This window comes from Eucyclogobius newberryi, unplaced genomic scaffold (assembly GCF_026437365.1).
Source record: "Eucyclogobius newberryi isolate DKJ021-1_F unplaced genomic scaffold, fEucNew1.0.hap1 SCAF_13, whole genome shotgun sequence".
Lineage (NCBI taxonomy): Eukaryota > Metazoa > Chordata > Actinopteri > Gobiiformes > Gobiidae > Eucyclogobius > Eucyclogobius newberryi.
Genome location: NW_027315757.1, coordinates 5,827,650 through 5,845,426, shown reverse-complemented (window position 1 = coordinate 5,845,426; position 17,777 = coordinate 5,827,650). Strand labels below are relative to the sequence as shown.

Genomic DNA, 17,777 nt, shown 5'->3' with positions numbered 1-17,777 from the left:
CTAAGTCATAATTAGAAGAACAGGAGACGTGGTATAGATTTTAACTCTATGTTTGAAGAGCCGGAAAGATGCAAATTCCAGGGAAAGCACAGCAGCAGGATTATGTAGGTGAAGGGTAACCAGGCGCTGTCTCTTTAAGACGTCCCCCAGCTCCCGCTCAGTCCACCGCACCTTCTGATCCACTCCTCTGACTGTTTCTCCTTTCTCTGCTTTGAACCATCCTTTTGGCCGTGGCTTGGATTTGGTGTTGGTCTAGTTCAAAATAAGGATTGTATTAAACCAGAAAACCCTGATGAATAAATGTCAGTATATACGGTGGTGGTTGTTAACATCTTTCCATCATTATTCCACACTAAACTATTCTTATTATTTAGGGATACACAAGTGATCACAACCAGATTATTATGAGCATTCTACATTCACTGACACTGACAAAATTGCATTTGGTGCCTATTTGGTCAGTTTTATATTGCATTGTTGTATTGTGGGTCTGTAAAGGATACATAGAATACATTGGCATTAAACTTCACTGCTCGCCCTCCGCACATGTACTATTACTGGGGTTCAGATGACATCACAGCATTCTACAGACCAAATAATATTCATATAGACGGCAACTAAAATGAATACTGTTAAAAAATGCAGATGTTATAATAGTTTCTAAATTCTACATTCTAAATTTGTGTATTTCCCTCTAAGATATTGCACAGTAAAGTACAATGTAATTTGGCTCTTGTGACAGCAGCGCATTCTAGAATCCACAGAAGACACTTTACCGTAAGATATTTTTTCTTGGCTATATGCTGCATTGTACATAATCATAGTCACTTAGTGTACTTAAAGTTTTACCGTTGCACAGAGTTGTGTTTTATTAAGTTATTTACCCTATTTTATATTAACATTGTATTCCAAGTATATTTAAATATTCTAGTTAAATGCTTTGGTTATTTTGAAATAGTTATTCATCTTGATTTTTGACTTGAAATGTTCACATTGTTCATCTTTTTAGATTTCATAGCTTAATTTTTCTCACAAATATTTTGATTGTAGTGTAATGGTGTCTTATATAAAACTCTCGATATAAATGGCCTACCAGCTACTGCCTAGTCCAGTGTCCCCGCCCCTCACTAAAATGTATTGTACACATACATCTGGCCTCCACTTTCTGGCACATACGTGCATTGAACAGCCAGAGGAAAAGGGTGAGAAAGGGATTGGAGCAGAAGAAAAAGATGGCGAAAAGAGCGCAGAGGGAGGAGGGAATTGTGTGGGGCACCGGTGGCGGGCGGGCGGGCGATGCATGGAGGAAATGGGGCCCCTTGTGCATATGTGCTTCTAAGTATGTCTGTGTATGAGAGGGGCCGCCATTCTTCTTATTTCATCCAGTACTATTCTGCTGTACTGCAAGTTTGATATGGACTGATGCAAAAGTTGATATTTTATAAGAGGAAGATAATTCATGATTTTTCTTAATGCTGATGAGATGTGGTTGTACAGTATGTATAGAATTGTGGCTTGTTCTTTGTGTTGACTTGTAATTGCGTTGTATAGTTTCTATTTCTATGACTCAAGGACATGTGAGCAGAACATTTCTGTTTTAATAAATTGTCTTTGTACATTGTTCCTTAAATAAATGTAACCAGCCCATTATCATTCCATCTGAACACGTCTGTATGAAATGACCCCAATTCAAGCTGAAGCTGTCTGAGGACACATTGGAGTTTACACATAATATACAAGTGGCTGGGTATTTTTTGAAGCTGATACGGTAGTTTTGGCCTCTGCTGTCTGACTTCCAATTGTAGATGGAAACTAGCTATGAACAGAGGAAAAAGTCTTTTGGGAGACACTGACCGACAGTTAAGTGTGTTTTGACAATTGCCATTTCAACATTAAAAGCAATACCACTAAACCTGTTTTTTTCTCTAAGTTAAGTCTTATTTTTTATTTGTGCTCTATTCTTCTCAGAGTGGTTTTGAGTGTTATAGCTTGCAACTGACGTTTAACATGCCAAGGATCTTGATACTATTTGTCATGAGTGACAAAATGTATTCTATGAAGAAATCAGATTCTTGAAAGTATCAAGGTTATATCTCCAATGTCCTTTTTAAATATAGCCCAGAAGTGAGTCTTTTCAAGAGGCATTTCTTCTGTCAATTTTGTTTTAATTTAGTGAGGTTTCATAACTGTGAAATTGTTCTGAGTAAATTGTAATTTATATTTCATTGCAATTTTCTGCTTATCTGGAGATGTTTGGAAAGGTGTGTGTTTTTGGACTGTCAATACTTCGAGGGGCTTACAGTGTTACTCTTTGTTACTATTTGATCAACTCCTGCTGGAATTTGTTTAGTTAATTAAATGCATTTAACAACATGTGTGTGCTCGGAGCGGCTCAGCGTTCTACAGGAGTTTGCTCTTTTAACAGTCATAAACGGAGCAGTGTCTGTTCACCTGTGTGTGCAGTGTGTGCTTGTGTGTGTGTGATATTTGAACATGGAGAGTTTATGGAGAGCTCCTTTTCCTTTATGCTTGATAAACACTTTGATGTGTATGAAAAGATGTCCATTACTAGTGATTTGTGAGATTTGTTCCATGTGATTACAGAAACTTCAGCTATTTAAACCTCTCTAGCTCTCTTGATATTGTTGGGCTGTGCAATTCATTCAAAGTGAATACACACAGTACATACATTTACAAAAAATGTGTCATGGATAAAACAATTTTTTTTTAATTTACAGTTGGGCTGCAAGAGTTATTGGAATGTGAACGGTCGCAATTAGCAAATTGTAATGACTGCAATCATTTAGGTAATTTTCTCTGTAAACACAATAACTGAAATGCATTAGATTAGTTTTGCAGTTAAAATCTCTTCTCTCAAATGGGAATGTACTTGGACACACTAAAATGTGCACTTTAATATGTAAATATAGCAAAAATCACAATGCAGGAAACAGCAAGTGTTTTTTCTCTCTTCAAAGTCCTTCAAGCTTATTCTACGGGGGCTTTTCAAACATGACTCGTGTACATCTGCAAAGCGCCCTCTGGATAGTTTGTTTTGGACCTGTCAAAAATGTCACAATTAATGGCTGAACTTTTTAACTGGCTTGCAAATAAAACTACAACATTCTTTAAATTCCAGAACCAGAAACGGCTTTGTGTGTGTGTGATGTGCCTGAGCTCCTCTTAACAACACAGTTTTATATGTAATGGTAGTTACAAAAATGTATATTAAATATATTTTTAAAATATATAATAAATATATTATTAAAATATATAATAAATATATAAAATTATGGAAGATCCACTAACCCAATTTAAAGTGTTACCCAAACTGAATAGTATATTACATACTGAGAGAATCCAATATACTTTGGAAGATAATAGGACACGTAGAATAGATTAGGACACATATATATATACATATATAATTTTGCCACAAAATATCTATTACATATTTGTGAACATTATCAGGAATCTTCTTCTTCGCCCTCTCATTAGGTTAACTTTTCTACATTAATTGACAGTACATTAATGGTAGAGCTTCAGTTGTATCATCTGGACAGTGTTTTTTTAAAAACTACGTTTTGACCCTCATCCAAGAGTCATTCTCAATCTGCGGATCAAGCTTGAAATTCTTCTTCTTTGTACAAGCAAAACTATAAGCAGACAGGCCATTATCATGAGGTACCGCCCAGAGGGCAGGGCCTAATCTGAGTAAGATAAATATCTGAGTTCTTAGACTAAAGCTGCAGATTGAGAATGACTCCTGGATGTCAAAACATTATTTTTCGAAAAAGTGTGCGATGATACAACTGAAGCTTTTTTTTACAATGGAACACTGGTTTATGTCAATTTGTGTGGGAAAAAATCTAAAAGTACAGGCTGGTCAATCTTTCGGAAAAATCCTTTTGATACTCTGAAATATGACATTTTTCCCACCAACATTAGATTAGATTAAGAAAGTAATAAAGGTGTGTTTGTAAAAGTCACAGAGTGGTTGGAATTGTAGTTTTGCTCCCAGTGCAGCTTTTTATGCATATGCTTTTTATTACAGTTAATAAATGGCAAAAAACAACAACTTCTTTTACAATGACACGTTAAACACTGCTGTCAGAGTATTGTACTCTTTTTACAAACATGGTGAACATCTTGAAAGGAAAGTTTTTCAAACCCCTTTTTAGAGCTGAAGGCGTGTGGAAATGTAGGTAGAGAGTGTGTTCAGGACTTTGCCCTTTGGCCCTGAATTCTTTACATTTTTTCAACAGTAATGAGAACAGGGGATTAAGGAGCCTATTGCTGCCTGTGATTGGCCACTGGGCGTTTCCTGTAGGGCTCTGATTGGCTGCCAGAGACTTGTGCAAATGTGGTGCCTCACATATAGAGCTTCCTGTCAGGCCTCTTCCTGGTTCATCAGCGCTTGTATGTGTGCACATGTGTGTGTGTGTGTGTGTGTGTGTGTGTGTGTGTGTGTGTGTGTGTGTGTCATGTGCATGTCGTGTGTGTGTGTGTGTCATGTGCATGTCGTGTGTGTGTGTGTGTTTGTGTGTGTGTGTGTGTGTGTCATGTGCATGTCGTGTGCGTGTGTGTGTGTGTTTGTGTGTGTGTGTGTGTGTGTGTGTGTGTGTGTTAGTCATGTTTGACCCAGATTTTAGGCCTTTGAGTTGTGCTTCTCAGATCAGACTGAGGACACCAGATGCCCTTCTCCTCTCTTCATACTTACATATGTAATTATAAAAGAGAAGACAGAAAACAAAAGTGCTTTTCAAAAATAAAATACAACAATAAGGAATCCTTTTTTTATTATATAATGTTTTCCTCTGCAACTATTGACCATTTTTCATTCATACTAATGGTTTGGAACATGTTAATACAATGAGTACGTTAAATGATTACATACAGTTAAAAACAACATAAATATAAAACGTATAAGGCAGGTTATTATATTGACATATGATTACATAAGTATTACAGAGGCGATGTGCATTATTACATGTGAGCTGTGTGTACAGGACACCAGACTTCTGCAGCCACTGTCTGTCTTATTTATGAAGATTTTCTTTTACAATGTTTGTAGCAAACAAAAGAGTATTTTCTGCATTTAGCAGAGAAGTTCTGGGTCTGTGGTTTCGTAACAACAAAACCAATATTTAACGTGCTTCATATGTCAGTCTTTTTATGTAGTGATAATCCTCTGCTCATGTTTCAAAGGAAGAACACGATTGGTAAGAATAAAGATTATTTTGTAGGTTGCTGAGATATCAATTTATATTTTAAAAAGTTCAGAATGTCAGAAATGACATATGATATTTACTCCAAAGCGTCCCCACTTGCAATAAATCTATGCAATCAGAGCAACACAAAATCTTCCATTTAAGTTTGTCTCATTATTTATATTAAAAAAATAATCCAGTTTTATTCTGACTTTAGTTTGGTTTTAAACGGGCCAATGCAGCTCTTTCTCTGTCAAAGGTTACAGACCTCAGGCCTTCTACAGTTTATATTCACTTTCTTTTACTGATATGATGGAATTGAGCGGTTGCACATTTCCTAATTGCTGTCTCGTGCATATTCTTCGCCTCCTAATTCCATCTTTAAAAACTTCCCACGCATAATAACATTTCTCTAAAAGATGTCCACTAGATGACACAGGAACGAAAGAAGGGGCAGAAATGATGCGCAGAGATGATCAGACATGTATACATACTGTATACATGTGTACATATATATATGTATGTATGTATGTATATTTATGAACACACACACACAATCACGCCGCTCTGAAGTTTCTAGACTGTCCCTCTATTTGTCTAACGTCTCTGTTGTTGTCTGTCTTTTGCTGTTTTTGTTCTTCTTGTCCTCACTATTGTTACTGTTTTTATTTGTGAATAAATAAATACATTATTTAAATGTATCTAGCTGACCTTATTCATTCTTTTTTGTATTGACATGTCTAGAATTTTTTGTTTTACAATTTGGACATTTGAAATATAGATATTCTGCAGAGGGATAAGGATACTACGAGTTACACAAATGGTTGGCTCTTAGGGCTGCTACAATTAATTGCCTAATTGTGACTAGTTGACTATAAAAATCTATTTGATAATGGTGATTGTTATCTGGACCACACATACTCTAAAACACATTTATAACAAAGGCAGCTGCATCATTAAATGAATAAACAAATGCACTTTATTAGTAATAAACACAAACTGATGGAAAAAAGAATTGCTGACTAGTCGACTGCTAAATTCATTGTTAGTTACTGCCCGATTTTTGCTGCATGGCATTACCAAAACGGTTCAAATGGAACATGGTAATGGCATGTCTTAAAATGGCATGGGCTGTGGTCATGCGCATGCACACTTTAGTGTGGCGACATCATGTATAGGCTCCAGAGGAAGGAAGACGGAATGTAAGCAGCAGGCGAGGGAAGCTAAAGACAGAGAGAGCAGAGAGCGCAGAGAGAGCAGAGCCCCTCCCCCTTCCAGCCTTCCCTTTCTGGGCCGAGGTGGGTGTGTGCAGGCTGGGGGTGTGCCATATCACAGGCACCGCACGACTCACGTGGTCCACACCTCCCCATGCACGCCTGCTTATGGCTCGGAGAAAGCCTTAACACTGTATAGGTTCCTGACAGCACGGACATCATCATTCAAATGGTTTTGGTCCCGACACAGGACGACTGTTGAAAGGACGTCCAGTGGATTGTGCAGGAGGGATATTCCCCTGTAGGCTGGATCTATAGAAGCGCCTGCATTGGTGCAGAGCTGGCAGGGAAACACATGACACACTTGCTCTCTTGTCTGCTGCACAGAAGAGGCTTGTTACATAGAATGGGACAGTGCTCACTTCAAATACATTCAGCCGGGCTCTTTCTCCACCTCTGTTTGCTGTTTTATGGAATACATTCACATGGCATTGTAATAACTAGGTTCAACCAATATACAATACGATACCTTGTGAGATATTGTGTTTTTCTGTTTTGTCAATATTTATTTATTTATTTAGAAGAATAATCTAACTTTATTTGCTATGCTGAGACGGTATTCTTTATTCTACGTCATTCTTATGCTGTTGCCTCTTGGTTTCTGCCAAAGCTTAACATGTTATGGACGTTCATACTTTCTGATGGTTACTAATGTATTCATTTTTTAACTGATCAATACTGCTGCAAGTTGTCATTTTTCTTGATTTGTTTTCTTTTCTGTATTGGTAATTATTATTGTATAGTTATAATTATATATATAGTTCATATTTTGGATGCACCAGTCTAGCATTTTGTACATTTGTAAATATCAATGTAAAGTAAAATAAACCATATCTTACTTAAAACAATATAACAATAACATCAAACTAATCCAAATAGGTTAAGTATTACTATTCATTGAATTAAGAAGCCAGCTACACATTTACAGTGCTGTGACACGTGGTGTGCAGTAGATATGGGGGATATATTTTTGGGGAGTATCCGGATAACAATATTTTAAAACAGAACCTTTTTTTTTGAGCATTTTATACTATAGAGAATAAACTCTGTACACTTTAAAAAAAACACTTTAAAATGTAGCAATTCTTCACCTTTGAAATCCCCCTCTAATGTGCAGACATGCCTGGATATGGTCCAGTATACTCAGACTATATAAGTCTATTTTTATTAGTAAATTCTTATTTTTATGAATGCCTTATTTGATATATTTTGCCATTATTATTAGTCCTCGTTGTATGTCGCACCTGAAGGCCGAAGCAAGTTCCTGTTGTGAATTTTGGATAGCACTAAACCTTTTGGTCTGGTATTGATATGATTTCACATGAAGTTTCACAATATTATGGAGATATTTTCTGTAGCAATCTATATTTTGTATCAGGCCCTATTTCAGCCAGTTAAATACTTAGCGCAGTAACTCTCAGCATTGTTCCTGCTTTTGGTTTACTCATGAGTGATATGTATCGAGCGGTTTGTGTGGGTAGAATTGACTTGTCATGAGGTGTGTGTAAATGTTTTGAAAGCGTAACTCCAGAACACAGAGATGTGAAAAGGCCGGCTCTGAGAGCAGTGGCAGAGTCAGCCCTCTGCTGTTCAGAGTGGAGCACACTGAGGAGCTGCCAGGAGGCGAGGCTGCCTTGTGCTTACAGTCGGGCCCCTCTCCTCGCTGTCTTCTGATTGGCCCACGCTGACCACGCCTCGCTCCTCTGCGACTCATCGCAAAGTGAGATCTGACGTCATCTGCGTGTGCGCTCAAACATCCAGTTATTTAGACAAAGCAGGAACTCCCCCTTTTTTCCTCTGCTCCCCATTTTGTGTGTGAGCGGAGCGAGGAGGCCGGGCCCCGTGCACCGGCTTTCACCACCGATCCCATCTGTAAATGAACACTAGAGCCACAAGGTTCATCTCAAACCAATCGGAATTGCACTTTTTATAGACACAATTAATAGAGTGCCATAATTTCCTCCACAAAGAAAGAAATATCCTGTAAAATTCTGCATTATAACTGTACCAAACTATAGTTTACATGCGTCCAAAATGCTGTGAAAAGAGTCTTTTTGTCAATTTGCATTATAATGGGAACTTTAAACCGAATCCTATTATTAAAACATAAATCACAAACCTAATCACAATTACAATTCTTTCCCTTAAAAACCAAATTGCGCAGCTTTAATGAACATTTTCTGTTTAATGTTATGGTCTATCACTGTCATTATGTGTTTTTTTAATGTTGCACCACAATGCAACTAAAATGAGCCTGTGATTTATATGTAATAATTATCATTATTATTTTAAGATCTATATCATTATTATCTTTTTCTGTATCAGAGGTCTATATTAATTGTGTATTATTTCTGTGTAAATCTGCAAACATTTCAGAATAAACTTTTAAAGTGGATTTATGAAAAATATAATGTGTCAAAAAAACAAATGTTTTGGTGTAGATTATACTGTGTTGACATTTTCCGGTGTTTATATTCTTGTGTATCATCCCAAGCAGTTTGCGACTGTGGCGGGAAGTTGCAAACGTTTAAATCTATAGTTTGACTTTTTAGCAGATTTTGAAAGTTACTTACAATTTCTCGGTTTTAATTCGAAGTGACAATTGTCCTACTAAATACCTCACCACTAAATGCTTAATTTATCATTTAAAAAATGGTGGGCTTCAGTGAAAACACTTTGGCCTTTTTAACAGTACAATATTTTGTTTTATGACGTTGATTATTTTATCATTGTTTGATTTTATTCCTATGGCAACTCTAAAACTGCAACAATTTAGATTCACATCAAATCTGATCCACATCTACATTTAAAATAGTGGAAGTTACAGAGTACGTCCTAGTCGCCCCAATCCTCTGCCTCACATCACACATGACGACACATGACGACACATGACGGACACATAACAACACATGACGACACATAACAACACATAAAGACTGGCTCAAAGAAAAGCAGAGTGCAGTTTAGAACTTTAGTTTTTTATCTGAGTACAAATTTCCTGAACTATTTCCACTAGTGTTTTCTAGAATGTTCCTGCAGTTCTTTCCTCTTTGATCTCCTCAGTCCTGTGATACACCACGACACAAGTTGTAGTGTGTGTTTGTCATAGTCGCATGTTCATTTTAGTCTGAAATCAATTCAAATTGCTAGTTTTCAGATTCTAGAATGTGATCGTGTCATTTTACTAGAGCCAGTTATTCCTATCGATCATAATCTCACAAACGAAATACCCAAAAGTAAATTCACAAATGTGGAAATCATTAGAACTTGCTGTATTATATATGCTGCCCCATCTGTATTGAATATTTTAGGTTGTGTTCACGTTCTTGAATTTGATGTCGCAATTTCAGAAGGAGAGCAGTTGTGAGAAATACTTTCACTTCTGTTTAATTGTGCTGACGTTAAACTTTAATCCTTAAAGCAGTTTTTGTTTCATGTGAATTGGCCCAGTATTTACAGATATCATGGACCATAAACCAGGTCAACTAATCTGCAGTCCAACAGTTAAACAGCATTTTCTACCCACTGTCTATGAAATATCTCCATGGAAAATTCACAAATGTTGAACCTGATGATTTGACTCGGTGACTAAGCCTCAGAACTCGCTGCATTACAACAAACGTGTGCATTTGAACATTCCTTTCATCTGTATCAACGTCATTATAGGATGTGTGATGTCATCTAAACCAGCTGCATATGACCCTTTAAACTAGAGCTGATGTTGTTGATAAGATTGCTAATAAATGTGTTGCATGAATCAGGAAGCTGAAACCTGCCAAATCCAACTGCCATGTATGCTCCCTAAACCGCTGGCAATAGCAACGCTCCTGCTCCTACTCTCCCGCTCCTACTCTCCTTCTCCTGCTCCTACTCTCCTTCTCCTTCTCCTGCTCCTACTCTCCTGCTCCTACTCTCCTTCTCCTGCTCCTACTCTCCTTCTCCTTCTCCTGCTCCTACTCTCCTGCTCCTACTCTCCTTCTTCTGCTCCTCTTCTCTGAGCTCGGGGTTGCCTTGAGTGCAGGCCCATTAGCAAACAGTGTTTAAAAACTGTAAACAAAGGAGCCGTGGAACAGCCTGATAAACTGCTTTGTTACTACAGGTAAATACATTTGTCAGATTACTTTTGAATGAGCGTTAAATGTAGTATTTACAATCTTAATCTTCATTGACTGAAAATGCCGCGCGCTTTGTAGTTGCGCTCGTGCCCTGCAGTTGTCCAGTGGCTACGGCCACAATTGCGCTTTAATTGTTCATTTAAGCCGCTATCTCTCACACCTGCTCCACTGTGGGGAGTTCATTCGTGCGGCAACTCGTGTGCATTATGAGGCAAATGGCGTGCTCAGAAAGACCACCCTTTTCATTGGGTTATTATTTATGTTTATTTTTATTTGTTTGACAAATGTAGGCACGAGTCTACATTTCGCGCCTATACATGTAGGTTAGCATGATCAAATTACACATATGAATCTCGTAATAGTGCGGTACTGTCACGCCTTAGGCCTACTCCAAAACTGGTAAGCATTATTCCATGTTCATGTAATGGCGCATGTGGGCCCCGCCCCCTCCTCTCGGATCATGCGAGTGTTCTGTGTGCGCGCGTGCGTGCGTGTGTATGTGTCTGTGTATGTATGTGTGTGTTTGTGCGTGTGTATGTATGCATGTGTGTGTATGTGCGCGCGTATGCATGTGTGTGTGTATGTATGCATGTGTGTGTATGTGCGCGCGTATGCATGTGTGTGTATGTATGTATGCATGTGTGTGTATGTGCGCGCGTATGCATGTGTGTGTGTGTGTATGTATGCATGTGTGTGTATGTGCGCGCGTATGCATGTGTGTGTGTGTATGTATGCATGTGTGTGTATGTGCGCGCGTATGCATGTGTGTGTGTGTGTATGTATGCATGTGTGTGTATGTGCGCGCGTATGCATGTGTGTGTGTGTGTATGTATGCATGTGTGTGTATGTGCGCGCGTGTGTTGGTGGATTCTTCCCCGTCACGTGACTGCACATTCATTGTAGTAAATGGGCGTTGCCTGGTCAAGATGGCTGCTCGCTGTTTCTCACATGTGAAGCGTGTGTGCGCAATATAGGAAAAAGCAATGTTTTCGTGGCGTTTTAGGGTTTTATTTCTACCAAAGCGCTTTCAAAATCTCACATGAGTAGCACGAGTAAACCCTTTGGAAAAATAAACAGTTCACTCTGAAGGAAATGAGTTAATAGCCTATGCCCTTATGCCCGTGGCCACGCGCCAGTCCGCTTGTCAGGATAGGAACAGGGCACACCATTAATCCATGCTACAAAAGAGGAAGAAGAAATTAGATGACCCAGTTTTCGTCTATTTAACAAAACCATTTGGCAAAGAGCGTGATACGGTTGTTTCCCGCGTCGGCACCAGAGAGCCCACTGCCGCCCGTACCACAGGCCTATGGGCTATTATAGACTGTATCTTTCCACACGGAGACATTGAGACTTATTAAACACGTAAAAGAGCTGAGCAATACTCCGTCATTGAACGTTTGCACAGCCGGTTCCCTTTGAGGGGCCTATAGGTGCTCCATGGTTAGTGTGGAGGAGGGGACGAGGGGGAGGGGGCGCGGCTCGGGAGCGGACACAACAGAAGCCGTGCTCTCCGTGCTCTATGTGCACAATCCACCAGTTGACTTTAACATCACTAGACTTTGTAGCCTATTATTGTAGGCAATGGCCACTCGTGACCACATGCGCTGCTGAATTGATGTGAAAACTCCGTAAATATAACTTGCATCAACATCATGTGCTGACGTAGCCTGCCGTAGGTCACGTGGCCCTTCTACAGCCCGGTGATGGTGCTTTGTGAGGTTATTGCGTGGACTCTCGTCATGTTTAAAACATGAATCTGCTCTTATATAATAGTGAAGCAGAGTCCGCCAGTGGATCTCAAAATGGATCCTCGCCTCTAAAATGGAGGCCTGCGCAAAGCCGAGGCGGGGTCAGAATGGAGAGCCGTGTCTGAACTTTGACCCATTCTGTTGCACCCTCTCACTCCCACCCGGCGCACTCGCTCAGAATGGTAAAATGTGTAACTTTTAGGAGGACGTGCAGGCTGTAGTTCCCCCGTTGGTCTCCTGCTGTAGGCGTCTCCTGCTGTAGACCTATGTGTCCTCCGTGACTTCTAATGAACGTATCTATCCATGCTTTTGAGGCCGCTTCACATCTTATAGGCTATTATTGCTTATACTATCTAGGCTACTAGTGTGAAAAAAACCTGTTATCTTCAATATGAAATATGTAGTATATTTTGTCAAAAGTAAATTAAATGAAAGGGTTATGGACCTCTGGGAATGTAAATGGTGAAATTTCTTTTGTGTGTTACTGACAGAATTACTTTGTATCTTTGATGCATGTTTTTTATTGTAGCGTAACATTTTTGTTTTTGTGAAGATCCTTATAGTTTGACTATTTCTACCATTTATTGGAGCTGTCCGTATCAATTATTTTAATAGTTGACTACATTGTACATTGGTAATTTTAAAATACATAATCAAACAAATACATGTTGCAATATGGTGACTGAAGGCTTCTAGAAAGAACATATGTTTGAATAAAATATATTAATATGAGTATAAGTATGAGATAATATATCTGTCTTTGTCTGCATAGTGAAGATAACAATCACAAAGAACAAATTATGACTTCTTATTTTTTATAGTTGATGAATCACAATAAGTGGTTTAATAGTTGCAGCCCTAAAGTTTATATCACAACTTCATTGCATAAAATTAAAGCTGATATAGCCTAATTAGCAACCGTGCTTATGTGAGTGGTGTGTGCAGTAGCAGCGCTGTGATTGGTCACTTGCAGAAGGAATGCAACATAGCAGCTCTCTGTATGTGGTCCTACGCTGCCCAGCACATGGACCCAGACGTGAGGTTAGCTGTGCTCCCAGGAACCATCAGTCTCATCCCATTCTACTTCCTCTTCTCTATTTAAAGCTCCCGTCCAGTGTTACATGCCTTTTCTTCAGCCCGAGTGAAGGAAACCCTGGGCTCGGAGGGAGAGATGGAGAACGGAAGGGAGAGCATAAATGATGAAGAGGTGTAGGGTAACAGTCAATGGGACACGGCGGTCTCACTTCATGTTCTGTGTAAATACACTGTTCTTTTCATAAAGAGAAAACTATCAGTTCAAAAATATCAACTTTCATTTTCAAAGTTCATTTTGGTGGACTTATTTGTTTTGTTCCGATGTTAATTGACATATTGTGTAGGTTATGGTGTATCTGAATCTGTTTTTGGAGGGGGGTTTGCCCACATTAAAGGATGTGTTGACATAGCTGGCTATATTGGCATCAAAATGCTAAATGTTCTCTTGTAGACTGCCGGCTATAAAGCATTAGACTTGCAGTAGAAGTATTACCTGGGAGTTAAAGTTATGGCACTTGTGTTTGGTTGCTGTTACTCGCTCCTGACCATTAGCAATGAAATATTAATTTGTGATTTTATGCTAGCTAGATTGCTGTATAAAATATTAAGCCGCTGCACTCGGTTGCTCATGCAGCCAGCGCTTGGCTCTTGGTTCTTGTAGTAGTGATTCTGCATAGACTGCCTGGACGTGCCAGTGTCAGGCCTTTTCACACAGACTTGGGTATAATTTGCATGACACGACTTTGACTTTAATAAATGTTAGTCTCATATAGTTAGCTATTTTGTTGATTTAATTGCAATTGTATCTGTATTATCTTATTCCAACTCAGAGAAAAGTCCCTCCCCATCCGTAGAAGTTACTTTGCGTATTGAGTCGGCTTTATTTATTTGTTGAGCCTGCTCTTGAGGTGCTGTGGTTTATCACATTGTTTGTTGCTGAGGTCACTTGAGACTCTGGCAGATGTACCCTAAGCTTGACGTCGTAAACTGTGGATAAAAGGCTTTATCGATAAGCACTTGTGTTACTGAGCCATGGAGCATCCATTCTTATTGGTGACATGTCTTGGAGTGAGTAGGAGGACAGTCCTAGGTGTACTTATTGTAGAATCCATTCAGTAAGGAATACTTCACATTCTAGAATAAAAAGGTAATTTAAAGTACATCAACACACTACTGAACATGTACAAGTTTAAATATGTGCAGTGCATGCTGTCCACCACAATGCTTTGACATGCTTAATGCAGGCGTGCATCATCGACATATAAATGTGTCACACATTGTGTGGTCAAGTGCACTTAGAAGCTCCATGCTGTGTGTGAATGTGCTGTACATCAGCCCAGGTTCATTTCTAGCTCAACAGCACATTTTTTTGAGTCTTTTGCGGAATGTTTTTATACCGTCAATGATTAGAGATTATTTCAGAGTAGAGCTGTCACTAATGACTAGTAGTCGAATAGTAGTAGTAATCATTTTGATTAGTCAACTAGTCATTATTTCTGTCATTATAGTCATTATAATCCAAAAATTATTTCTGCGTTACATTGAGACTTTTTCAATACATTTTAACCAAACAAAGGTTGAAATATGACTGAAAACATATAACAAAAAATGTTTACAAAGATATTGATTTAATGATGCCGCTGTCTTTTAAAAGGTCTTTGTATGCGTTTTAGCCTGTATAGTCCATATAACCATATTGTATTGATGAAATACGACTGCAATTATTTTTTATTCTAGACTAGTCATGATTAGTCGATTAATGGTTGCAGCCGTATTTCAGAGTCACTTGCAGTCTTTAGTGGTTTATCTGTGCTACACGTTGGTGCTTTGGGTGGCACTTTGCTCCCATGGCCCCTGTGTCTGGCCTAAAGAGCTCTGACCCCTGCCCTCTGACCCCACCCAGCAAAGCCTTTTCTTATGCATCAGTAGCTCCTCTGCACCACCTCCGCCTTCTTTTTCATTCGGTTATTTCTTTTCACTCTTACGTTCTTTCATTCTCAAATGCAATATTGTATGCTTATTGTTTTTTGTGCCATGAATGCATATATCTTCTTATTTCAGCATACAGAGCTTTAAGCTAATGAGTTATTTTTCTTTTGCATAACTACTTTTATCTTTGTCAATACCAGGTACTTGATGAAGTGGGCAGATAATATTTTGACATCTTTTTCTAAGATATGTAAAATCAAGTATGATCAAATATGCTGCAAAAAGAAAGGAGCAAATGTACGTTGTAAACCTCCAGTTGTTTCACATTTGCCTGATATTTAAACCTAATGCACTTAAAGACATACTTGTGCATAATATTGTTTGAATTTCATTATCATATACTACAAATACTCAGATATTAATTTCTGTCAATATCGCCCCCTCTAATCTTACCTACATCCTTTGGAAACAATCACATTTAAATAAAATAAAACGAGACACTTTTGTATCATACTTTGAATAAATCTGTGTTGCTGTCCATCCATCCATCTTATCGCCCGCCCATTCCTGACCTGTTACCATGGTTTCAGCCAACGGGGAGCTCCCCTAGGCCAACGGGCGTCAACAGTGCGGGTCATGCGAGTTCAGCGGCTGTAGCGTGTTGGGGGTTGGGGTAAGAAGGCTGTTTGAGCTGGATAATGGGCAGATGATGCACTGATAAAGGTGGGAAGGCATTTTGCATCGGGTCAGGGGCGAGTTCTGCCGACAGGGGTGTGCTTTCTTTAAACGGGACGAGCCGACGTAGCCAACAGACTTTTTAGCATCAATCAGCGATCCAAAGGCCACGCTGTTTTTTTTCTTTTCCGAGAGTGGACTCCAGGTATTCTCAGCGCACACAAAAGCCTATTGAGGGGTCGGATGGAGACGTGGGGGTGGGGGCTCCGTGGGTGTGGCCTGGAGAGGAGGCAAACACACGGTCGCATTGCCATTCCTGACATCATCAACATTCTACAAGTAGTCGGAGGTAGAAGAGATTAAAGGCCTTCATCGGTGGAAGTTACAAAAAGAGGCCAAAGGTCAAGCGTTCACTTCAATAGGAGTCCTGTTCCAGCCTGCGTCGCTTTCTAAACTGACTTATTTATTATTATTGTTTTTTCCGCCTACCTTTTTGTGATGTAGTTGGACATGCATGGCTCCTGAAAAGCCCACAAGAAAATAATCATGTAGTTATTACATTATCTGGACTGCGTGCATGTTAACCTTTGTAAAGAAGTCCTAATATTCCGCTTTTCTCATCATTTATAACTTACACCTTTCAAGTGTGATATATTTCTTAAGAAAAAATGGACTTTAAACAATCGTTTAATGTCCATTTTTTCTTAAAACGCAAAATTATGCCACTGAGATAATAAACTTTAAAACAGGATTATCCTCAAAAAACATGAGCGGCAATAAATAAAGAGCTGAATGAAACACGTAGTAATTAGTTTGTATCTATAGTAAGTCATACATTTGATCATCGCACAGAAAAATGACATAAAAGCTTCCACTAGTTCTAAAAAGGACCAACGATAAGCATTGATCCCCAAAGGGTTCTTTCTATCATTTATTGAACATGAATTTGATATATTGATTATCATGAAAGGCTCACTTGTGTCTCTAATATTACCCCAACTTCACTTTTTTCTGTTTTGGAATGGTTCCATTTCATTGAAAATGGTCTTTTCAAGTTCAGACCTGTCAGTCTGTGATGAAGCTTGAGCTGTTCTCTTGTTAAATCCTTTTGTTGTGTTTCCACAGGACCAGGAAGCTGCAGATCCGAAACATTCCCCCTCAGCTGCGGTGGGAGGTCAGTCTTTTTACATGTTTTAAAAAAGGATTCCTTCTAAATTACAAACATACTAGGATCATCATCATATTTCCTGTTACTAATCAATATGATGAGCAGATATTTTTGGAGACAACGTATAATTTTTGTCTTTTATTTAGTAACACGAAACAAACATGTCAAACTCCATTTCGAGACAAAGGAATAGGCTCAATAACAACTTCGATACCACAATTATATTTCTCTTGTGCTCCCCTCAAAGATCCTGCATGGGTTCAAACTCTTTTTCTTTTTTCACTATTTCATTTTTTTAAACATAAAACAACGGAAAGAAACAAACACACTCAAAAGGTTTTCATGTCGTGGAGGGAGGGGGGCGGCGTCCCCCAGACCCGAAGAGAGCACGAGGGCTGGAAGCACCCTTTATTCACACAATAGACTGTAATACTTATGATTCCACGTGGTCTTAATCTAGTTCTGACAAAGCACAAGATTATTCTATAACTGTTCTTGTTTGTCCTTGAATGTGATTTATACTGTTCAAATATCTAGCTTTAATACTAGCTTTAGTATAGATTAGCATCTGGTTTGGATTATTTAGTCTTCATGTATGACACATGTAGCTGCATGTAATA

General features: G+C 38.8%; 1 protein-coding gene across 1 annotated transcript in view; it reads left to right on the top strand.

The window, feature by feature from the left end:
• The window catches only part of LOC140357859 (insulin-like growth factor 2 mRNA-binding protein 1), a 34,718-nt gene that overhangs the window by 8,173 nt on the left and 8,768 nt on the right, over nt 1-17,777 (top strand). The window contains exon 3 of the mRNA XM_072442398.1: nt 17,115-17,163. Within this exon, the coding sequence (XP_072298499.1) occupies nt 17,115-17,163 (49 nt within the window). The remainder of the gene's footprint in view (nt 1-17,114; nt 17,164-17,777) is intronic.